The 24933-nt window shown below is 39.9% G+C and overlaps 1 protein-coding gene across 2 annotated transcripts in view; it reads left to right on the forward strand.

Moving 5' to 3' along the window:
* Positions 1–6314: 6314 nt before the first annotated feature.
* The window catches only part of LOC111158478 (zinc finger CCCH-type containing 6), a 60024-nt gene continuing 41405 nt past the window's right edge, over positions 6315–24933 (forward strand). For both annotated transcript variants that reach the window (XM_022520519.1, XM_022520520.1), the window contains exon 1: positions 6315–6713. In XM_022520519.1, the coding sequence (XP_022376227.1) occupies positions 6682–6713 (32 nt within the window). In that variant the 5' untranslated portion in view covers positions 6315–6681. The remainder of the gene's footprint in view (positions 6714–24933) is intronic.

Below are 24933 nucleotides of genomic sequence, written 5' to 3' on the forward strand. Positions count from 1 at the left end.
AGTGGAAGTTGTGGGAATCATGAAAGCCTCAAACGCTAGACATCGAACCCGACAGGCTCCTACTAGTGAGCGACTGTTTGATTCCCAGCACGAATCAGGGTCCACTTCCCAGACAAGCGAAGAGAAGTTGTTTATATTATAGGCAATCCTTTCTTGTACATCAGTCATTACTAAAAATTGAGAGGAAAATTGAAATGAATTAAGGTATTACCCCATTTGGAGGAAAATACTATACTACAGAACTCAGATTATTATCATCCATACGTTTTCATTTTTAAAAAGTCCAGTGTACAGCAAAAGATAACCAGTCTGTGGGAAAAAATTAAAATGGTAGGTAAAAAGCAGCAAATGTAGCAAGAAAAACTGACCTGCAAAGGCATCAGATACTATCCTTTTTAGATAAAGACTATAAAAGGCAAAGTATGTTTGTGATAGATTTGTTACAGCACAGATCACTGGTCTTCCAAACTTTCCCAGAAGATAAGGCCTACTACATTTGAAAACAGCTGCTGCTGATGCCCCCAGTTCTATTCAGGGTCATTTCAACGTATGACTAAGCACCTGGGCACCTGCTTCTGCAAGTAGCCCTCCTCTCTCTTTCCCATGCCTTCCCCATTAAAGCCTTCCAGCTTCACCTGGACAGGGAAGACGGTCTTTGAAACATCTGTCAACCATCTGCATATCTCAAGGAAAGGCTGGTTCTGCTATAGACTAAGGGACTTAAATCACCAAGCAAGGAGTGCATAGGCTTGAAGCAAGGTACGCTTAAGACCATTAGAGTGCTTTTACAGATTGATTCTAAAAAATGGGCCCTGGGTGCCTGGGTGGCTCAGTCGTTAAGCGGCTGCCTTCAGCTCAGGTCATGATCCCAGGGTCCTGGGATAGAGCCCCACATCGGGCTCCCTGCTCAATGGGAAGGCTGCTTCTCCCTCTCCCACTCCCCCTGCTTCTGTTCCCTCTCTCGCTGTGTCTCTCTGTGTAAAAATAAATAAATAAAATCTCAAAAAATGGGCCCAATTCTCTACCTTTTATATACCCACATCCTTTGCAATATGACTTTGTAGCTCTTCCCATCAAGTGGTGGGATCTATTTCACCACCTCTTTCATCTGAGTTGAATTCATAACCTACTTTTGCTAATAGAATGGAGCAGAAAAGCCTTGCCAATGCCAAGCTGGGGCCCTAAGAGGCCGTGTGTGTGTCTGCTCTCTCTTGAACTCCTGCCTTCTCCAGAACAACAAGCCCAGGCCACCTTGCTGAAGAGAAGGGAGAGACATGTGGAGAATATGACAAAAGGAGGAGAACAGCAACACCCAGTCTACAGCTAGCAAAGCCCTAAAAGCAAAGCTGCCAAGTCAACCCACAGCTGACCACAGACACACAATGGAGACCAGTGAAGAACTGAAGAACCTCCCAGATGATCCCAGTCCAAACTGGTGACCAACATTGTAAGCTAAATAGTTGTTTTAAGCTACCATGTTTTAAAAGAAGCTTATTATACAGCAAAACCTGACAAAAAGGGAACTATAAAAAGTGACATTAAGGAGTGGAAAAGAGGGGCGCCTGGGTGGCTCAGTCACATGACCCAGTGCCTTCAGCTCGGGTCATGATCTCAGGGTTCTGGAATTGAGCCCCGCATTGGGCTCTTTGCTCAGCAGGGAGCCTGCTTCCCCCCCTCTCTCTGCCTGCCTCTCTGCCTACTTGTGATCTCTGTCTGTCAAATAAATAAATAAAATCTTTAAAAAAAATTAAAAAGGAGTGGAAAAGAGCCAAGTAGAGCTTTCAGAAATTAAAAATATGATATGACATTAAAAATTCAATAGATGGTATGGTACTCTTAAAATGTGTTCACAATTCTGGGGCGCCTGGGTGGCTCAGTGGTTTGGGCCGCTGCCTTCGGCTCGGGTCATGATCTCGGGGTCCTGGGATCGAGTCCCGCATCGGGCTCTCTGCTCAGCGGGGAGCCTGCTTCCCTCCCTCTCTCTGCCTGCCTCTCTGTCTGCTTGTGGTCTCTCTCTGTCAAATAAATAAATAAAATCTTAAAAAAATGTGTTCACAATTCTTTAACACTTATCCCATCAAAAGATGGAGCTTATTCCCCTCTCCTTAAATGTGAACTAGATCCGGTGACTTCCAAAATACACAGTGTTAGATGGTGCCCAACTTCTGAGACTAGGTGGTAAAAAGCACTGCAGTTTCTGCCTTCCTCTCTTGAATCGCCTACCTGAAGGGAAGTCATTCACCATCTCAGAAAACACTCCTGCAGCCTGGGAAAAGCCGACCGTGTGAGTGGGCCACCTTGGAAGCTGATGGGCCAGCGCCACTCCAACCTCATAAGAGACTCTGGGACAGAACCACTCAGATAAGTAGCTCCAGAATTCCTGATCCAAAATAAATAAATAAGAAGATAAATGTTTATGTTACTGGACTCGGTTCTTCGGACCCAGCAACGGTAGAAATGAGGCTGGACCCAAAATTTAAAAACACAGGGAAGGCAAGGCTTTATTATAGGGGCAACAGCTGCAGCTGAAGGGAGACACAGTTATGACAAAGGGGTCAAATAAAATGCTCTCTTGCTCTCTGAATAATAAACAGGGAAACTTATAAAGGGGCTGAGGTGGGAAAGGAGTGATGTTTAAGCACGTAGGGACAGGGAATTCCAGGGAATTGGGGACACAGGCCCAGTTGACAAAACTGTGCTTCTTCCTCTATCCTATGTTTCATTTGCATGTTTTCTCCACCTCTGGGTGTGTGTTTTAGCATAATAATAAGGGAAAAAATCAGTGAAAGGTAAGTTTGCTGCCCATTTTATCTTAGGCTAGTCTGAACCTGGTCTAGGCTTGTTGCTTTTGCCAGTGCTTTGTTCCGCAGGAAAAAGCGCTAACATCCTACAGGTTGCTCTGTAAGAGAAGTAATAACAGCCACCCAGGAGAGTCCCAGGTACATAGGGGCTTCTTCTTAAGGTCCCTGTCTCACTTACTGTGTTTTTGGTTTTTTTTTTTTTAAGATTTTATTTATTTATGAGATAGAGAGAGAGTGCACACACACAGGAGAGAGAGACAGGGAGAAGCAGACTCCCTGCTGGGCAGGGAGCCCAACGTGGGGCTTGATCCCCAGACCCTGAGATCATGACCTGAGCCAAAGGCAAATGCTCAACTGCCCGAACCACCCAGGTACCCCTCATTTATGTTTTAAACCACAAAGTTTAGGGATAATTTGCTATGCAGCAATAGATAAGCGATGCCCTTATCATTATAAAGCAGCTGGCCTAAACAGAATTATCACATGACCCAGCAATTCTACTCCTGGGTATATACCCCAGAGAATTGAAAACTGGGATTGAGACAGAGATGTGTATACTCCTATTCATTGCAGCATTATTCACAAGAGCCGGTAGGTGGAAACATCCCAAGTATTGGATAAATCAAATGTAGTAGATACATACAATGGAATATTATTCAGCCATAGAAAGGAATGAAATTCAGACACATGCTACAACACAATGAACCTTGAACACAGTATGCTAAAACATAAATACTGTATTTCTGCTTATATGAGGTATTTGGAATGGGCAAATCAGAGAGACAGATAATAGATTAGAGGCTTTCAGCGCTGGGAGAGTGGGAGATGGGAGGGAGTTATTGCTTGATGGTTACAGTTTCTGTTACGGGCAATGAAAAATTTTGGAAGTAGACCGTGATAGTTGCACAGCAGTGTGACTGTAGTTAATGCCACTGAATTGTCACATCAAAATGGTTAAAATGGCAAATTTTGTATTATATATAATTTACCGCACAAAAAGCAACTGGCATAATAAGATGGTGGAATGGTCTCTTGAGTACCAGTTTCTGTACTAGCTAGATCCAAAGCACATGTTTTGTGAACATATGCTATAAATCAACCACCAATGATATGGTGCTGTGGGGCACCCGGTGGCTCAGTTGGTTGAGTGACTGCCTTTGGGTCAGGTCATCATCCTGGAGTCCCGGGATCAAGTCCCACACAGGGCTCCCTGCTCAACAGGGAGTCTGCTTCTCCCACTGACCTTTCTCCACTCATCCTCTCTCTATCTCATTCTCTCGCTCTCTTTCTCAAATAAGTAAATAAAATCTTCAAAAAAAAAAAAATGGTGCTGTTTCTCCCATAGTCAGGATTCATGGGCATGGGAATCAAACCATGGAAATAGGAGTCGACCTTTCCTTTATTATCCCTGTGACACCCTAGTAGAGTTTTGCTTTTTTTTTTTTTTTTTAATTTTTGCTTCTAATCTTCAAAACTTTGAGTTCTGCTTGTCAAGAGCAGAGTTTTTCAACGTCAGCATTTTGACATTTTGGGCTGAGTAATTGACAGTCCTGTGTGTAAAAGGATGTTTAGCAGCATCCCTGGCCTCTCCCCACTAGATGCCAGTAGCACTCCTTCCCCTGTTGGCACCTTTATAGTGATTACAATATTTGTGTGCATTAAGGCTGGGATGACTGTCAAAGATAAACAAAGCCAGACATTAAAGTAGCAAAGACTGATTTTATTCAGAAACTATTGACTGAGGGTAAAAGGCTGAACTCCATTCAAATTATGTAGAGATGACTGGGTCCTTTTTTTTTTTTTTTAAGATTTTATTTATTTATTTGACAGAGAGAGAGATCACAAGTAGGCAGAGAGGCAGGCAGAGAGAGAGGAGGAAGCAGGCTCCCTGCTGAACAGAGAGCCCGCCATGGAACTCCATCCCAGGACCCTGAGATCATGACCTGAGCGAAGGTAAAGCCTTAACCCACTGAGCCACCCAGGCGCCCCATGACTGGGTCTTTTAAAGGGAGAATGAAATAACGTATAATTCGATTTACAGGAAATGTTCAAAAGGCAAATCTATAGAAACAAAATTAGATTATCCATTGCCTGAGGCAGGGGTGGCAAGATACTTGGGGGGATGGAATGTTCTGAAACTGAATGTTGGTGATAGCTGCATTACTTGGAAAATCTATTAAAAGTCATTAAATTGTACGCTTAAAATGGGTAAATTTTCAGGTACATGCTTTTATATCAATAGAGCTATTTAAAAATACATATATAAAGGGAGGGAGCACCAGGATGGCTCAGTCCTTGAGTGTGGGAGAATAAGAAGAGGGGTATCTGAATTAGCTACCCTAAGACCCAAATTAAGTAAAATAGTTACAATAGACAAAGACCTAGAGATTCTAATCTAACTCCAAATGCTTATTATTATTACTCCAGACAAAATAGGTCCGCTTTCTGGAAGTTTCCTAGTAGTGTATTATGTCAAAATGCGGCAAGCGCCTGCAGAATTATGTATCAGTGTGCAGGTCTTGTCAATGGCTGCATTCAATTTAACAACAGCAAAAAAAAAGCGCAATTTCTTTTCTCTTTTTCAATGTACATATCCAAATTTTTTATTTTTAAATTTAATTTACTAATTGCGATTGCTTCTGAATGGACTGAATTTATGTTAGTCAAATGCATTCACCACCACAAAGATATCTGAGAGAATTTACCATTAAGTTCATCATTCCATTACAAAACAAGGAACTTTGCTTCAGAAGTTTATTTACTAAATAGGCCAAAACATTGACTTGTCGTTAAAAAATTATCGCCGAAGGTCAGGTTCACAAGTATAAAGACATCTGATGGCTAGTTTTTATTTACAAAATACTCGTGTATATTTCACATATGGAATATTGTTTTAACTAAACAAATCTGATTTTTCTTTTACTCTTATATTATTATTTAATAATTGGTTAAGTAAATTTAGTATCAGAGAGTCACATGCCAAGCTATTTTCTTCAAAACGCAATTATCAGCACCAGACATTACCAAAAAAAAGGCGCTAACTTGTAGAGGAAGCACATTTTCCCATTATTTAAGCGACCGAAGTGATTTTTTAAAATGACTCAACACCCGCCTGTTCTTCATCACCCCACCCAAACCACGCGGCAGAATGGCTTTAGGGGCCCTTTTCTAGGACGCGTCTTGAGCCCCCGCGCCCGTTTCCCAGCCGGCCAGCACGAGCTAGGCCCAGAGGCGCGGATCAACAGCACCGGGCTCGCAGGCCTCCTCCCCCGCCCAGTGCTACCCAAGGCGCCGCCTGGCCCCGCCAGCTGGCTGCCGCCTCCGCCGCTTCACAGAGAAGGATGGGAACCCGCCCCTGGGAGTGATTGACGGGCTTCCTCCTCCAATGGCCAACGCGCTCGGCCCCGACGGGCCGAGCAAGGGCCGCGGCACGCGGAGGAATCTCTCCTGCCCTTTAGTCCCGGGCTAGGTGTTGCGGCAGGCGCCATTTTATCGAGCCGCCTGTCTCGGGTGCCGCCATGTTGGTGAGGAGAAATCACCGTTACGGCCAGTGTCCAAATCCCCGCGTCGCTGCACGCCGCCCGCCCGCCCGCTCCCAAGCCTCAGCCACCGGCGGCGAATAGAGACTAAAGCGGCAGCGCCGGCAGCGTGGGGCGTTGCCCAGTGTTTGCAGTTAGAGCCCCATCTCTCTGGCGTGGTTGTTAATAGACTGGAAAGTCTGTGTCTGTGTCGCTCACTAGTAACCGTGAGTTTTTACCACTTCGTCACCTCTCGGCGGCGGCCGGGAGCAGGTACCCGCAGGCGGCGCAGGGGTCCTCCCCGCGCCCCGCCGCCGGCCTCGCAGACCTGTCCTCCAGCCCCGCCCCGTTCTTGACCAAACATGACAGACTCTGAACATGCAGGGCACGACAGGTCGGGAACCCTTCTTGTCTGTCTTTCTGTCGGATGAGAGGAGGGGTCTGGGGCGGCGGGAGCGGGCCGGGGCCGCGCGCCTCCTGCATGACTTAGACGTCTCTGTGTGGCTCCATCAGTTCCATGACGTGCGCCCTTATGTAAAGCCCAGGCTGGCGGCCGCGGGGGAGGTCGGCCCGGCCGCGCCCGCCTCCCCGCGCCGGGGTCCTTTCCGGCCGGCCCCGCCCCCGGCCGGCACGTGCGAGCCCCCCGCCCCCGGGCGGCTCAGTCTGCCGCTCGGTCTGCGCCCGGCGCCTCCCGCGTGCTGGCTCGGTGCTGCGGTCCAGCCTGGGCTGAAACGAAGCCTCTCCGAGCCCAGGGTCCGCCGTGCGCTTCTAGATGGGACCAGCCAGGAATTTGTAATAGCGGGTGTTCTCTTTGCTGCCCTAGCACACTCCTAAAAATAAACTTTTTTTTTTTTTTAAGGAAAAATTTAAACAACCCCCAAAGGCCATGTATTTATAGTCTTACTCCTCAGAATTTGAGTTTCAAGTTAAAAATGTTAACACAAAATACGGAGGCTTCTTAGACCTTAGTGTAGCACAGCTTTCTTCTAAAGTAAAAACTCCCCGGATTATCCCCTCTAACTGCATTTTCTAAGTACTGTGTATAATTTGAACATTTAATGGAGATTCTGATATTTTATTTTTGCTTTAAGGGCGCATTCTTGTTTCCTTTTAGTACTTTGGGGGGTATTTTCATATTTTAAAAAGCGCAAATAGCATACTTAGGTTTTGGTTAGGTTTTTAATTTACTCTGCTACCTACCTTGTAAAAACAAAGAGAGTTTTAGTTCATTAAATTACTGCAATAAAATCTGTTGCATCTAATTCTTATTTAGAATATTTTAAAATATGGAACCTGGCAATTACTCCTTTGTAAATAGAAGTAATCAAAAGTATACATTGTACTCTAGTCTAAACTAGATGCAGATTGCCTAAATTTTACCTGTGGAGTAATGTGGTAATAAGCTTTTTGTGAAGCAGTCCACACGCTTTTTTTTTTAAACCCCACAAGCAGAAATGACAATCACTGAAATTTGAAATATCTAAACGTTTGGCAACCTTTAGAGTGGTAAAAATATTTCAAAAACTTTGATATCTTAGTGATGAAAGTAGAGCTCCAGAAGACAAGTCAATTAAACAAACAGTAATTTTTAGAAAGTAAGAAACACTTAAAAATTATGGCAATGTAAGCTTGCACTTGAGATATTTTTCATGATTATTTTACATTATTTTGTCATTAAAATGACAGAATTCTTGGAATGGCTTAACTAATATTTTGAGAAATTTTCCATTCTGAATTTCCCACTCAGAATATCTGTGGACAAACTCTAAAGTTCATTATTTTGTATGGAAGAAGGAAATGTGTTCTCTGTTCATAAAGCAGCTTCAATATATAGAACTATGTATTCTATATAATGAAGAAACCTTGTCAATAAATTCAAGTATTGAAATAACTTTGCCAGTAAGGAACTGTGATACCAGACTTTAAAAAGAATTTGGAATTTTGAAATATAGAATTAGAAGTTAAAAAGAGTTTGAAGAAGTTTTTGTAAGATTTATTAACAGCTTAGTACTAAGAACTGAAGATTAAATAATAGTGATATTTAGTCTTTTTTTGTTTTACATTAGGACTAAGAAAATAATGTGTTCTAGTGATTACTGAAATAAAAAGGTAAGCTTCATTTTAACTTATTCAGTTGTTAAATGACAGTATTATTTTGAGGCAAGAAGAGACAGTTTAACTTTTTCACATTTTCTTCTGTCAACCTGTGTGGAAAACAAACAATTACATCAAAAAACAAAGTGAATCGGGAGTCAGGAAATGGTCTAGCTCCCCTGAACTTTGGGAACTTGAGCAAGCCTAGTTTCTTTATTGATAAGAGGGTTCTTACAAGGTCAGTGTTTTTCAGCCTCCTGTGGGAAGCTTTTTAAAAAGTGTTTATTTCATTTCTATTGGTCAGAGCTTCAGCCTGGGTTTGACGATTTTTTAAAGCTCCTCAGGTAATTCTATTATGTGCCAAATTGAGAACCACTCTACTGGATTAATGTTTTACAATCTTAGCTGATCCTCAAAATCACTTTAAGGAATGAAGATTTTTGTCTTGCCCAGAGCAACTGAATCAGAATCTCTAGGGAAGGACTGTGGTAATCTGTTTTTAATAGCCTGCCCAGGTGATTCTTAAGAAATGTGGGGAAAAATGGACTAGTCTGTGAAATTCCGAAATATTCGGTGCTTCCATATGATAGCTGTTCTATACTGTAATACAAGTTTCTGTGAATTATTGGAGAAGATATATGAATTCTGGTATTTGGTGCTAGACATTGTTTCAAGGATATCCTTTTTCTAACGTTTTTGAAAGTTAAGGCATATCGTGAGTACAAGGATAAAAGTTGAATATATGATTTTTACTTACAACTGCTTTATACAAATTAAAATATTGTTATTATAATTTACCTCAGAATGAGACTTTAAATGGAAATGGAAATTCACAGAAGGTGCAATTTTTTTTCTTTTAAGAAATGGTAGTTTTCTTGGACATGGTTTATATGGTGAACGTTTTGCACAAGATTTGTTTGCTAAATGAGGTTGCTTATTTAAAAAATACCGATTTGGGGCGCCTGGGTGGCTCAGTGGGTTAAAGTCTCTGCCTTCGGCTCAGGTCATGATCCCAGGGTCCTGGGATCGAGCCCCACATGGGGCTTTCTGCTCGGCGGGGAGCCTGCTTCCTCCTCTCTCTCTGTCTGCCTCTCTGCCTACTTGTCTGTCAAATAAATAAATAAAATCTTCAAAAATAAATAAATAAAATAAATAAAAAATACCGATTTGGTGTTTCACATAGTGAGTGAAACACGGTATATTTATATGTGTCACTAATGTAACAATATGCATAAATAAATTTGTGGATATATAGAATATTAGTAGAGAGAACTTCTGCATAGGATCTGAGAAATCAAGAATAGAGGTGGAGTTGGGGGAAGCCAAAGGGAGATAATTTTGTCTTTTATTTTTTTTTAATTTTTTTTTAATTTATTCATTTGACAGATAGAGATCACAAGTAGGTAGAGAGACAGGCAGAGAGAGAGGAGGAAGCAGGCTCCCCGCTGAGCAGAGAGCCCGATGCGGGGCTCGATCCCAGGACCCTGGGATCATGACCTGAGCCGAAGGCAGAGGCTTTAACCCACTGAGCCACCCAGGCTCCCCTAATTTTGTCTTTTCATTCAGTTCTTCCCTTTCTTCCAGTTCTCTAGGCACAACTTCAGCCATCTAGCTTTATATTTCACTGGATGTTGACCCAGTTAAAATAAAAACACAAATAACTTTTAAAGGCTAAATACTATGAGTCCCTGTTTGGACACATGTACAGTAGAGTAGGAAAGATAAATATATACCTATAAAACTACTACATAATTTTCTGAAATATGCTAAAAGTAAAAAGTTTTACAGGATCTGAACTGGGAAGAATGTTAATTTCAGCATGAGTAATAGAAGAGCTTATGATTTTGAGAGTCCTTAATTAATAAGGCTTTGTGTAACCTTCCTTTGGGAAGAGGTTATTCTTTGCCCATTATGAACAACTTTCCTACCTTCTTTCCCTCCTCTCCCCCACTTTCCTTCCTCATGTAAAATAAGAACCAAACTCCCAACTAGTCAGAATTGTAGTAGGTTATATTTCCTCCCTGCTCTGTCTCCCCTGACACATAATGATTAAAACATTGCTAAGAGACTACACTGGAGAATCTGAAGGGATTGGTGATAGAGCTGATGATTATACTTTCCATGTGTAACAGGGTTTTCATTTGATTCTCACATTAGTCCCATGAGGCAGTATGTATTACAATGCTCAGTAACCTATCTATGAGATCCCATAGATAGGGGCTAGATAGAGCCTAGGTATGCAAACTCCTGCCTGCAGTATTATTTTCACTCTTCATTATCTTTGCATGGGGATGGAATAAAAGAAGTTCTAGCCTTTACTTTCTTTCTTTCTTTTTTTTTTTTAAGATTTTATTTTATTATTTGAGAGAGAGAGAACATAAGAAGGGGAGGGTCAGAGGGAGAAGCAGATTCCCTGCTGGGCAGAGAACCTGATGTGGGACTTGATCCCAGGACTCCAGGATCATGACCTGAGCTGAAGGCAGTTGCCTAACCAACTGAGCCACCCAGGTGCCCATAGACTTTACTTTCTAAATTGTTGGGGATTGTAATGTGTACAATTAAGAGAGCCCTCCATTCTCAGTAAAACCTGGGTTTTGATCCTGTTTTTTTTTTCTTAGTTAATATTTTTCTATTTTCCATGATTATTTTTCTTATTTGTGAAATAAGGTTGTTGAACTAGGTGATATTGAATCTTCCTTCCTACTTTAATAAGTCAGTAATTTTAATTAAAAAATTGCAAAGCCTTATTTCACGTTAGAGTTCACTTAATGTTCTATAAAATACCTATGTATACTTGAGCAAATGCCCCCCCCTCACTGGTCTACTAATTAATTTATTTTTAATTGTAAAATACACGTGTAAAGTTTACATCTTAACCATTTGTAAGTGGATAGTTCAGTAGTGTTAAGTACCTTCACATTGTTGTACAACCAAGCTTCAGAACTGTTTCATCTTGGAAAACTTAAATTCTATCATTAGTTTATCACTTATTCCTGAGCCTACTAATTTATTGTTAAAACTATTAAAATGAGCTTTTCTTCAGCAAATGTAAAAAACTCAAACTATACATCACGTTCAGGTTTGACTTTGGAAAGCACTTCGACTCTTAGATTCTATTTTTCCTTTCCTAGCCCTTCATAAACGATTTCATTTACTTTTAAATTTTCATTCAACAGCTTTCTATGCCAAGTATATAGTGTTAAGCACTGGGGAAGCAAATCTGAATACAGTATCACCAAACTTGCTCTCTGGGATCTTATAATGTAGTAGGGGAAACAGATTGGTAAATACATAGTTATAGCACTAGTCCTGTAATAGTAAAGTCCTGTAATAGTAAAGGAGCCACAGGAGGATTTGAACAGAAGAGGAGCAGGGTCATGCTGTGGTAAAGGAATGGTAAAAAAAAAAAAAAAAAAAGTTGCTTATGGTAATATAAGTGACAGGTGATGATGGTTTTAGGCCAATGAGGAGAAGATGATATAAATTGAGTGCTGTGGTGGCATAGGTGGGGGCTTCAGGGAGGCATCATGGAATTAGTTACATCTGGAAGATGACTAAAATTTGGCCGCACAGAGTCAAATATACGAAAAGTGTGAAGAAGTGAACTGGCATGATAGCTTCAGAGATGATAAAAATGTTAATATGTGAAGCGTGTACAACATTTTGGGGAATGAGGAAAAGTCTTCAGTGAATTAGGGATCTGACCCTGAGTGATGTAAAGATCTCCTGAAAGTTTTTTTAAAGTTTATTTATTTATTTACTTAAGTAATCTCTATACCAACGTGGGGCTCAGACTCACATGATCATGCCATTTTCTGGCATGATACCTCAGGGCTAGGAGGAGGCAGACTACAGAAAGGGAAGATTAGTAGAAGGAAGACAATTTAGGGAACTTTCAATACTTTCCATTAAATCTTAAGTACCTAATATTCAGTATATATTGTTTTGGACTTGGGGAAGACATCAGTAAAGAAAAAATCCTTTGCCTAATGGAGCTTACATGTTCTTTGGAGAAAGAGGCGATAAATATGAAAAACAAATGTGGTCAATGCTGATAAGGTAGAAAGGGAGGTGGGGTACCCTTTGGATGTAGGGAGGGCATTCCCATTTTAAATAGGTGTTTAGAGAAACATTCAGCTGAAAAAGTAACATTTGAGTAAAGCCCTGGAGTAAGAGAGGAATCCAGGCCTAGTATGTCTGGGGGAAAAGCATTTTAGATAAAGGGAACAGAAGGTGAAAAAAGCCTAGAACCTGGAATGAGCCTAGTGTAATTAAAGAAAGAACAAGGGGGCGCCTGGGTGGCTCAGTGGGTTAAAGCCTCTGCCTTCGACTCAGGTCATGATCCGGGGATCCTGGGATCAAGCCCCACGTCGGGCTCTCTGCTCAGCAGGGAGCCTGCTTCCTTTCCTCTCTCTCTGCCTGCCTCTCTGCCTGCTTGTGATCTCTGTCTGTCAAATAAATAAATAATCTAAAAAAAGAAAAAGAACAAGGGAGCAGTGTGGCTAGAGAAAACAGTGAGCAAGGGGGAGAGAAGTAAGAGATGAAATAAGATGGGCAACAGGGGCAATTGTGTAGGGCCTTGTAAAGCCACTTTAAAAACCTTGGGTTTCAGGGCACCTGGGTGGCTCAGTGGGTTAAAGCCTCTGCCTTCAGCTCAGGTCACGATCCCAGAGTTCTGGGATCGAGCCCCGAGTCGGGCTCTCTGCTCAGCGGGGAGCCTTCTTCCCCCTCTCTCTCTGCCTGCCTCTCTGCCTACTTGTGATCTCTCTGTGTCAAATAAATAAAAATAAATAAAATCTATAAAGAACTTGGGTTTCACTCTGAGTGATAAAGGAGCCACAGGAGAATTTGAACAGAGGAGGAGCAGAGTCAGGCTGTGGTAAAGGAATGGTAAAAAAGAAGTTGCTTATGGTAATGTAAGTGAGGAATAATAATGGTTTTAGGCCAGTGAGGAGAAGATGGTTGGATTTTGGATATGGTTCAGAGATAGAACCAATAAGATTTGCCAATGGATGCGGTATATGAAAGAAAGGAATGAGTCAAAGCTACTGTAAAAGTCTAGAAATTGGGTAACGAGGACCTGATCAAAAGCATTGTCAATGAGAAAGCAGACAAAAGGCAAAATTCATGAGATATTTCTTAGAGTTGATAGAACTGGAGATAAAGTCGAAGAGTTTTTACCAAAGATGTCAGTCAAAATGACGAGATATGTGGTAGACAATAAGGAAGACAAGTTTTCTGGAAGCCAAGGGAGGAGAAAGTTTCAAAGAAGGGATGATCACAAAGCAGATAAAGGTAAGGGTTAGAAATTGGCCACAGGATATCCTAAGTTTGGACCTTTAAAAGGATGAATGAAAGAGTGCTTCAGGGCTTGCAAGCATCTGGCCTTCACACCTAAAATCTGTCCACATTGTAGTTTGCCTAACAGGATGTTTAAAAATATTTGTGTTTAAATGCCATTAGATGTGATTTGTGTTCTTCATCCTCCACTGTCTTTTCAGGGATACTTTTCCTTGCAAACTCAGCACCCGAGGTCTGCTCATTAGGTGACTTGCCTGATCATGTAGGCATTTGAGTTTGTGACCCTTTGTTATATGAATGAAGTTTTCACCTGTACAGACGGGTGATCTGGTTTCTGAAAAAAATCTCACAGAAATGGGTGGCTTTGAATTTACCAGATCAAGCCTCAAGTCAGTCTAGGGCTATTCCAGTATTTTTTTTTTTTTAAAGATTTTATTTATTTATTTGACAGAAATCACAAGTAAGCAGAGAGGCAGGCAGAGAGAGAGGAGGAAGCAGGCTCCCCGCTGAGCAGAAAGCCCGATGTGGGGCTCGAACCCAGGACCTGGGATCATGACCTGAGCCGAAGGCAGCGGCCCAACCCACTGAGCCACCCAGGCGCCCCTCCAGTATTCTTTTGTGCATCGACGCCCCCAGTGGCCTTGTTTCAGTTTTTCAGATTCAGAAACACATCAGTCTCAGCTGATCAGACTTGGAGATGTTAATTCATCCTAAAAAGTAATAAACGTGGCTAACATTTACATGGTGCTTGCTATATGCCAGGTTCTGTTTTAAGTGCTTTACAATGAATTATTGCATTTAATCTTCATGACAGCCCTACACAGGAGCCCTCATTTTACAAATGAGGAAATAGACACTAAGAGATTGATGAATTTCCCAAGGTTGCAGAGTACATCATTGGGAACTCAAGTAATCTGATTCTAGAGCCTGCATTTTTATTCAAGGATAGAAATCCCTATCACAAGAGAATGTGTATATTTGTTTGTGTGTATCAGAATACCAATTCAGTAATGTAAAATGAGGATTAGATATTTGCATCACGGAGGTATTCTTTCCATGTAGAATGCTATATGGAAAACCAAATTACCAAATATTGCCTAATGAACAGGAGCATGGGATTAGAATGAGGGAGTTGATTGTAAAAGACTAGAAGTTTAAATGGCTTTGGGCTCAGATAGAGTGATATTTCCATCTTCATAATGTACCTGCCAAGCACTTACTTGCATCTGTCACCCTTAAAGGATATCTTCTCCCCTGGGCACTGTTTACATCAGCACTGGCCACATTTGTCTCTCTCTCTGTGTTTCCTTTTTCATCATTTCTGTTGCTAACCAGCCCTCCTTTCTGATAGGTACATTTCTTTTCATTGCATGTTAATATCTTAAATTTAGTTAGTCATCTTTTACTTGGTCCTGTGTATCTGACTTCCTCATCTCTGTTTTGGTTCACCTTATCTTGATTTTATGGTTGAACTTTCTGAGGTGATACTGTTCTGAGGAGATACTATTTCTAGTATCTTTTTTGAGGTGTTTGGGTCCTGGGAGGTGTTGCTTAACTGCTGACCCCATGTACCAACCCAGATAGCAGTCATTGGATGACCTTTGCAAAAGCAGTTTCAGCAGATTATTATTACTCTTGGCAAAGAACAACCTTTCTCTAATGTAAAATAGCTTTTTATTTCATTTCTTTTCTCTCTCTCTCTCTCTTTTTTTTTTTTTTTTTTTGAGTAGGCTAAGAGCCCAATTCAGGGCTTGAACTCACAACCCTGAGACCAAGACCTGAGCTGAGATGGGGTCATAACACTTAACTGATTAAGCCACCCAGGCACCCCATGCTTTGCTTTGTTTTTAATGTGAGTTAATGGCTTAATATTACTACTTCAAATGAACTCTTATAATATGTCAGCTTTTATAAATCATACCCACATTTTTGAGTGGCAAATATCCAAAGCAAGTCCCAAGGAGTGTTTAAAGGGAATCCCAAGTTAATTCATTAAAATTATAAAACCAGGTAATATTAACAATCTATTTATGAAAGTGATAGAAAACTAGGTTTAGAACTTGTTCTAGGTTTAGAACTTGTGATACTCAATATTTTACATATATTATTTACAGTTCACACACTTTATTTTTTTAAGATTTTATTTATTTATTTGAGAGAGAGAGAGAGAAAAAGCACGAGTTGGGGGAGGGGCAGAGGGAGAAGCAGGGAGCCATATGGGGGGCTCAATCCCAGGACCCTGAGACCATGACCTGAGCCAAAGGCAGATGCCTAATTGACTCAGCCACCCAGGTACCTCTATAATTCACATACTTTAATTCATATGATTCATGTAGACAGAACAGATAGCAATATCTTCATTTTATAGTTTAGGAAACAGATTTAGAGGGTAAATAACTATTTATGACAGTCTGTGTCTTGTAGAATTTGATTTCGTACTCTTTCCCTTGCCACTGTTGCCTCTTGATGGTACTAAATCTGACACTAGTCCCAACACCCAGTTGATGATTTTCCGTAATAAAGAAACTAGGATTTAAAAAAAAAAAAAAAAACTTACACCAGATTCTGGATCGGGATATTGGATCCATAAAGGGGTTTGGGTTTTTTTTCCTTTTAGATATTACTTGATCCCAGGCAATTTCGACCTACTTTGTTATAAATTCATCTTATATGACAGTTTTTCTAAATCCTAAAACATTAAAAATTGAGTGAATATTAATTATCACATATTTTTAAAAGAGTATGAGATCAGTTAAATCTACCTACGTCTGCACATTTTTAGCTAAAGAAAACAAGAATTCTATTGTGTACAGGTTTTAACCTATTAAGAGAGTTTATTAAAAATGCATAGAGATCAGAAGAGCCAACACCCTCTTTTGCTTGGATTTTCTTGATGACTGGCACTTGACTATAAAGTACTAGATGGCTGGTTCTTGTGTGTGGGGTTTGAATTTTTTACAAAGGCTACTCTTTGGCCCATAAAGGATCTTGTGGGTTGATTTCTTTTCTACATCCTTGGCATACGTAGGAGTCTATTTTAAAATTATATTTTAGGTAAGCAAAAATGGAAGTGAATAATGCATTTGTGTAAGAAATACCTACATGTTTTGGCTGTATATACATATTGTACCAAATATACATTTTTTAAAAAAATTACAGATATCCAAGTGTGAAAAGCTACTGTAATGCACATTATAGGTAGTGAATAGAGGGTCACTTTCTTTTTCTTTTTTTTTTTTTTAAGATTTTTAAATTTATTTATTTGACAGACAGAGATCACAAGTAGGCAGAAAGGCAGGCAGAGAGAGGGGAAGGGAAGCAGGCTCCCCGCTGAGCAAAGAGACCAACGTGGGGCTCGATTCCAGGACCCTGGGATCATGACCTTAGTGGAAGGCAGAGGCTTTAACTCACTGAACCACTCAGATGCCCCTAGAGGGTCACTTTCAATTGAGATTACTGGAACACAAGATAGTTGGGAGAACTTTTTCCTTTATAATTTTTTTTTAAATATCTGGAGAAAAGGTGATTATGTTTCACATAATTTTAGAGTTTTTTTCTCATGAAATTTTGAGATAGCAGAATTAACATTCTGTTTTTAATTCATCCATCCACAAAAGGTGTGAATTCTCAAATAGGATTTTTTCTTGAAAGATTCATGGGATTAAATAATTAAAAATATTCTTTAGAAGTTATTCTGTTTAATGTTATGAATGTTAGAATACCAAATAAATGAATAAAGTTAGAACCATGACATAATTTCTATTATTCTGTTTTGTATTTTTCTTTGTCTTTTTTTAAAGATTTTATATATGGGGCGCCTGGGTGGCTCAGTGGGTTAAAGCCTGTGCCTTCAGCTCAAGTCATGATCTCAGGGTCCTGGGATCGAGCCCCACATCGGGCTCTCTGCTCAGCAGGGAGCCTGCTTCCCCCTCTCTCTCTGCCTGCCTCTCTGCCTACTTGTGATCTCTGTCTGTCAAATAAATAAATAAATAAAATCTTAAAAAAAAAAAAGATTTTATATATATATTTGACAGAGAGAGTGAGAGAGCACAAGCAGGGTGAGCAGTAGAAGGAGAGGGAGAAGGAGGCTGCCCTCCAAGCTGGGAGCCCTATGCAGAGCTCGATCCCAGGACCTTGGAATCATGACCTGAGCTGAAGGCAGACGCTTAACCATCTCAGCCATTCAGGCGCCCCTGTTTTGTATTTTCCATTTAAATTTTTATAATCATTTGTCAGCTCAAACAGTGAAGAATATTATTATTAAAATCAATAGCATAATTACTCTCTCAATATTATTACTCTTGTTTTCTACTTGGCTATTTGAAGATTGTTAGTTTCTTTGGTACATAAAATGGTTTTCATAATCATTAATTGCACATTTTTCTCTTACATTAATGTTCATTTGTACTTCATCGAATTGATAAAATTTCAGTATATAAAGCACACAAGGAGATTCTTGTTGTAAGCTATACCTAAAATACTGTCTTAACCTGGTAAATGGATATTCAGATAATAATAGTAAATCCAGATGACGTGGTTTTTTTAGTATATATGACCGATTACGCTGATTAGATATAATAGTAACTAACCTAAAGATCATGTAATTTCTAGTCTTGTCATATTCAGGGATCCAGAAATGACTTGAAGCAGGCCAAGGCAAAATGGAGAAACATGCTTTAGCTGGATACTTAGACCAAAGCCTAATTTTCGCATGTTTAAAAAAAATAAATAACTCCAGCAACACTCCCCAAAACCTAGAGCTCTGGTACCTCATATCATAGGTAATATGATAGCAAGTAATTTGGCATATTGGGAACTTTAACAGACCAAGTGGGATTTTTTGAATATTACTGGGTTGTAGGTAATTTTACCCAGTTCACTCTAGATTCATCCAACAAAACTTTTTCAACTTTTTTTTTTAAGATTTTATTTATTTATTTGACAGGGAGATCACAAGTAGGCAGAGCAGCAGGCAGAGAGAGAGGGGGAAGCAGGCTCCCCGCTGAGCAGAGAGCCCAATGTGGGGCTGGATCCCAGGACCCTGAGACCATGACCTGAGCCGAAGGCAGAGGTTTAACCCACTGAGCTACTCAGGGGCCCCAACTTTTCAACTTTTGTTATGATGTCATGACCTCTAGAAGATTACTTTCTAGCTTTCAAATTCTGTGTATTTTATTTGCTGAGATTTTTTTTTTTTAAAAGATTCTATTTATTTATTTCACAGAGAGAGATCACAAGCAGGCAGAGAGGCAGGCAGAGAGAGAGATAGAGGAGGAAGCAGGTTCTCCGCTGAGCAGAGAGCCCGATGCGGGACTCGATCCCAGGACCCTGAGATCATGACCTGAGCTGAAGGCAGAGGCTTAACCCACTGAGCCACCGAGGCGCCCCTGAGATTTGTTTCTATTGAGTTTCTAGTTTCTCCAGCTTATACTGGAGAGCCTAAGTCAAGAGGATAAATTGAAAGGAAATGAAAGGAAATGAATTTTAGCTTAGTGAGTTAACCAAGATAGCAAATGAAATATAAAAAATAATTTTAAAAAATGTAACCTCAGAAAAGAATATGGCAACCTAACACACAATATTGTTTTATTCCCGTAATAGTCTGTCTCAGCTTATGGCATAAAGGATGTTTGAAGAGTAATATAGTTTTCTTTCATGATGTCAACCACACAAGCTCAAGGATATATTTGAAAATTCTTCATTTCCCAAGGGGCGCCTGGGTGGCTCAATCCTTAAACGTCTGCTTTTGGCTTGGGTCATGATCCTGGAGTCCTGGCATAGAGTCCCACATGGGGCGCCCTGCTCGGCGGGAAGCCTGCTTCTCCCTCTCCCACTCCCCTGCTTGTGTTCCTGCTCTCACCGTCTCTCTCTGTCAAATAGATAAAAATCTTAAAAAAAAAAAAAAAAACTCTTCATTTCCCGAGATTAATATACAGCAATGCCTACTCTATCTGGCACTGGGCAGGAAATTTAGCATCAATAGATATTTTATTATCAGAAACTAATTTTATTATAAATATTTCCAAAGGATCGCTTTGTAAATAAAATTTGTGGCATGCTTTCCTCTCTTACTAACTAGACAATTACTGATATTTTTTTCTTAATTACTTTGGATCATCATGAATATCATCGTCACCATAATTACTATGAACCCTAGGTATTATGCTTCATCTTGTGTTTTCTTGTTGGGTTGAGGAGAATTTGGAAATATAGGAGGCTTTCACACAGACTGTTGCTAAGTATTGCTTAGTGATAGGATAAAGGAGAAAAGCCTCAGGAACAGACTCCAGATTTGGTCTACCACAGTTTCTTTTCTGCATTTACTTATTTGAAATAATTTTTCATTGTTATTCTCTGAAGGAAGAATAAAAGAAATTTCCCCTTTGAAGTCCATGGTTTTGGGATTTGTAACGTTTCCCAGTTTCTGTGAAAGTATCTGTCATCTTCCATACCCATTCTATTAAAACGCACATATTTCAGGTAAATCACAAGAGAAGAGGAAACTTCAGTTGAGGGCTATCCATTATGAACAGTGCTAAGTAATTAACTAACTTTATCTCACTTAATCCTTAAACAACTTTGTGATGGTAGATTGATTGATCCTATCTGCAGATAAGGAAACTGAGTATTAAGGGGAAAGATAATTGGTTCAAGTCAGTATAGGTAATATATGACTGGGAAGCAGAATCTGAGTGCATATCTTTCTGGCTCTAGAGCTTTTGTTCTTCTACCTTACATGATGTTTTTTTTTTAAAGATTTTATTTATTTGACAGAGAGAGAGGTCACAAGTAGGCAGAGAGGCAGTCAGAGGGTGGTGGGGAGGCATGCTTCCTGCTGAGCAGAGAGCCCCATGCGGGGCTTGATTCCAGGACCCTGAAATCATGACCAGAGCCGAAGGCAGAGGCTTTAACCCACTGAGCCACCCAGGCGCCCCCTACACAATGCCTTTTTAAGTAATTGGTTTTAACATGCCACAAACTTGGTTATTGTTCTTATTTAACATTCCTGCTTTAATTTCCAGGTTCAGGTGAGCTCACTTTGCCAGAATCCTGGGTCCTCATTAAATAAGGTGTTTGTTTGATTTTGGTTTGGGTCTTCTTTAGATTTAGGTGAAAATTACTCTTCTGGCAGCCAACTACCTCATTAGTATTTGACTCTCTTTTCTGGATGTTGGTGCTTAGCTCCTTTTTGTTCTTATTAAATGGCAAACCTTTAGTGATAACATAGCAGTTTCCATTACTTCCAGCATTCCTCTCTCTTTTTTTCCTTCTGACTTTGATGTGGAGGCTTTCATCTTATGAAAGCTGTTAATCTAAACTGCACCACTTTCTTTTTTTCCAAGTCATATAAGTGATTTTTTTTTTTAAAGATTTTATTTATTTGTCAGAGACAGAGGGAGAGAGAGTGATCGAGCACAGGCAGACAGAGAGGCAGGCAGAGGCAGAGGGAGAAGCAGGCTCCCTGCCGAGCAAGGAGCCTGATGTGGGACTCGATCCCAGGATGCTGGGACCATGACCTGAGCCGAAGGCAGCTGCTTAACCAACTGAGCCACCCAGGCGTCCCAATATAAGTGATTTTTAAATAGAATTAAACAGTACTTCTCATCAGAAACCCTGGAGGCCAGAAAATAGTGGGATAATATATGTGTGTGTATATATGTATATATATATGTTTTTTTTTTTTAAGATTTTATTTATTTATTTGACAGACAGAGATGACAAGTCGGCAGAGAAGCAGGCAGAGAGAGGAGACAGGAAACAGGCTTCCCACTGAGCAGAGAGCCTGATGCGTGGCTTGATCCCAGGACCCTGGGATCATGACCCAAGCCAAAGGCAGAGGCTTTAACCCACTGAGCCACCCAGGTGCCCCGATAATATATATTTTTAAAAAAATTTTTATTGAAGTACAGTTGACATACTATGTTAGATTAGCGTACAACATAGTGATTCAACGATTCTGTACATTACTCATTGGTCATCACAGTAAGTGTAGTCACCATAGAATGTTGTTATACAACATTATTGACTATATTCTTTATGCTGTACTTTTCATCCCCATGACTGACTTATTTTATATCTGGAAGTTTATACCTTTTAATCCCCTTCACCTATTTTGACCTTTCCTTTTAATGCCCTCCACTCTAGCACCCACCCGTTTGTTCTCTGAATGAGTCTATTTCTGTTTTTTTGTTTGTTTGCTTGCTTGCTTGCTTGTTTTATTTTTTAGATTCTGCATGTTTAAATGAAATCATATGACATCTGTTTTTGTCTGTCTTATTTTACTTAGCATAATACCCTCTATGCCCATCTCTGTTTTCACAAATGGCAAGATCTTTTTCTCTTTTTAGGGCTGAGTAATAGTCTACTGTGCGTGCGTGTGCATGTGTGTGTGTATCACATAATATTCTACTCTGTGTGTGTATGTATGTGTATATATATGTATATATACATACATATATATATATCACATATATTATGTGGGATATTCCTGTGTGTGTGTGTGTGTGTGTGTTATATACATCACATCTTCTTTATCCATTTATCTAGTGATGGACATTTAGGTTGCTTCCCTGTCTTGTCTGTTTTAAATTATGCTGCAGTAAACACTGGGGTGCATATATCTTTTCAAATTACTGTTTTCGTTTTCTTTGAATACATACCCAGTAGTGGAATTAGTGGATTGTATTTCTATATTCAGTTTTTTGAGGACCCTACATACTGTTTTGCACAGTGGATGCACCGATCTATGTTCCAGCTAAACTGGACCACTACTTTATCCGCTTGTCTGGGACCCTGAAATGAACAGGAAACCCATTTTCTTTTCTTTTTCTTTTTTTTTTTTTAAAGATTTTTTATTTATTTCTTTGACACAGAGAGAGACAGATCACAAGTAGGCAGAGAGGCAGGCAGAGAGAGAGGGAGAAGCAGGCTCCCCGCTGAGCAGAGAGCCCGATGTGGGGCTCGATCCCAGGACCCCGAGATCATGACCTGAGCCGAAGGCAGAGGCCTAAACCACTGAGCCACCCAGGCGCCCCGGAAACCCATTTTCCACCTCTACGTGATTTGATTCTTGTTACTTCTTAAAATATCTATACAATTAAAGTTTTTGACCAATTTCCTTTGAGCCCCTAAAAAAATACTGTTTAGTAAAAAGAAAGCCCTATAGTACCTTTTAACTCTAAGTCCCATATTATCAGTCCAACTGATCTAGCCTGGTGGCTGCCATTTCCTTATAAACATTAAAATAACTTCGGTGGGGGGCATCTTGGTGGCTTAGTCAGTTAAGTGTTGCCTTCAGCTCGGGTCATGATCCTGGGGTCCTGGGATGGAGTCCCACATTGGGCGCCCTGCTTGTTGGGGAGCCCACTTCTCCCTCTCCCTCTGCCTGCCGCTCTGCCTCCTTGTGCTCTCCTTCTCTCTCTTTCTCTGTCAAATAAGTAAAATCTTTAAAGAAAAAAATAAAATAACTTCTGTGGAATTGAAATAACTCATATTTACTTTTGCATGTGAGAAATGCAACTTTTAGACCTTAACAGTTTCTCTGTCATCTCTTAAAATACCACTTAAATGTGTGTGGATGAAGTTTCTTTTTTTCAACGTTTATTACGAAAAGTTTCAAATATGCAAAGATGTTGAAAAAAGTTTACAGTAGACACCCCGATATCCTACCCACCAGTTGGTGAGCTTCTTAAATAATCTTCTTTACATTAGCGGCTATTAAGTGGTTTGGCTATTTGTAGTTTCCTCCTAACACCAAATGTGTGTAGCTGTTATAGCAACGTGGTAAAGAATTATGGATCTGGGAATCAGACAGAGTTTGGGCTCTAGCTCTGTCATCTACTAGCAGAATCAGTTAAGCACTTTGTCCCTTTTATTCACCTGTTTAATGAGGATAACAACATGTTTCATAGTTAACATGAAAATGAAATGAACTGATTGAACATCTCTGTAGCATAGTAATTATTCGGTAATTCTTAACTATCACGTTGGGTTTTTTAAACTGTAAATTTGATTTAAGATGTTATTTTACTTCAGAATTACTGTTATTTGATCATAAACACATTTGCTAGAATTGAAGATAACCTTAAATAGTAAAAGAATTAGATAATAAAAAGTATAGACTAAAAACTGCTGAGAATTATATTTTAAAGTATTTGTTAAAGTCACATATCCGTAATCCTCTGATTGGCCCCCAGTTTTTTAAAGGTTCTGTTCTAGGCAGTATTATGGCCTTTATGGGGAAAATAACAAAGTTAATTTACCCTTTTTTAGAAAAGGAACAGCTAAAATGGAATTATTTGCATTTTTTATTTGTTAATACCTAGATGTGAGAGATTGATTGCAGGACTATGAAGACAAACTGGCACTATAATGAATGATAAATATTAATGCTTTCCTTAAAGGAGAGCCTTTAGTTTTATTTATGTTCTCTTTTGTTTTCTGTATTTTGTTGATTTCTGCCCTTATATTTATTATTTTCATTCTTCTCCTGGGTTTACCCATTTCTGAGTTCTTTAGTTGAATGTATAGCTCACTTATTTCTAACCTTTTATTTCCTGAAAAAACGTGTTTAAATAAAAGCATAGATCTCCTTCTAAGGACTCCTCTTCTTTGTTTAAGTCTTTTAATTAATAACTTCATGGTGTATTCTGTACTAAATTTATACTGGGAGGTTCACCAGGAAGTTACATTGCTTGAATTTAGATGTTCCATTATTATGTTACTTATATATTCATTACCTGCATCAGATCATTATAATGCCTGCTTTGAACATTTGAGGCTGAAATGATGGGGATTGTGTGCTCCTGTGATATAGAATATTTATACATTATTCATTCATATCCTTACTACTAAGAAAAATGTTGATCCTGTTCAAAGGAGCGACCTAAGGAATAAGGAGGTGACATTTAAAACATATAAATCTGGGGCACCTGGGTGGCTCAGTGGGTTAAGCCTCTGCCTTTGGCTCAGGTCATGATCTCAGGGTCCTGGGATCAAGCCCCGCATGGGGCTCTCTGCTCAGCAAGGAGACTGCTTCCCCTTCTCTCTTTGCCTGCCTCTCTGCCAACTTGTGATCTCTCTCTTTCTCTCTGTCAAATAAATAAATAAAAATTTTTTTTTAAATTTTTTTTTTAAGATTTTATTTATTTGACAGAGAGAGAGAGACATCACAAGTAGGCAGAGAGGCAGGCAGAGAGAGAGAGGGGGGAGGAAGCAGG

The sequence above is a fragment of the Enhydra lutris genome, unplaced genomic scaffold (genome assembly GCF_002288905.1).
Source record: "Enhydra lutris kenyoni isolate GAN:26980312 unplaced genomic scaffold, ASM228890v2 scaffoldscaffold59, whole genome shotgun sequence".
In the NCBI taxonomy this organism is placed as follows: Eukaryota; Metazoa; Chordata; class Mammalia; order Carnivora; family Mustelidae; genus Enhydra; species Enhydra lutris.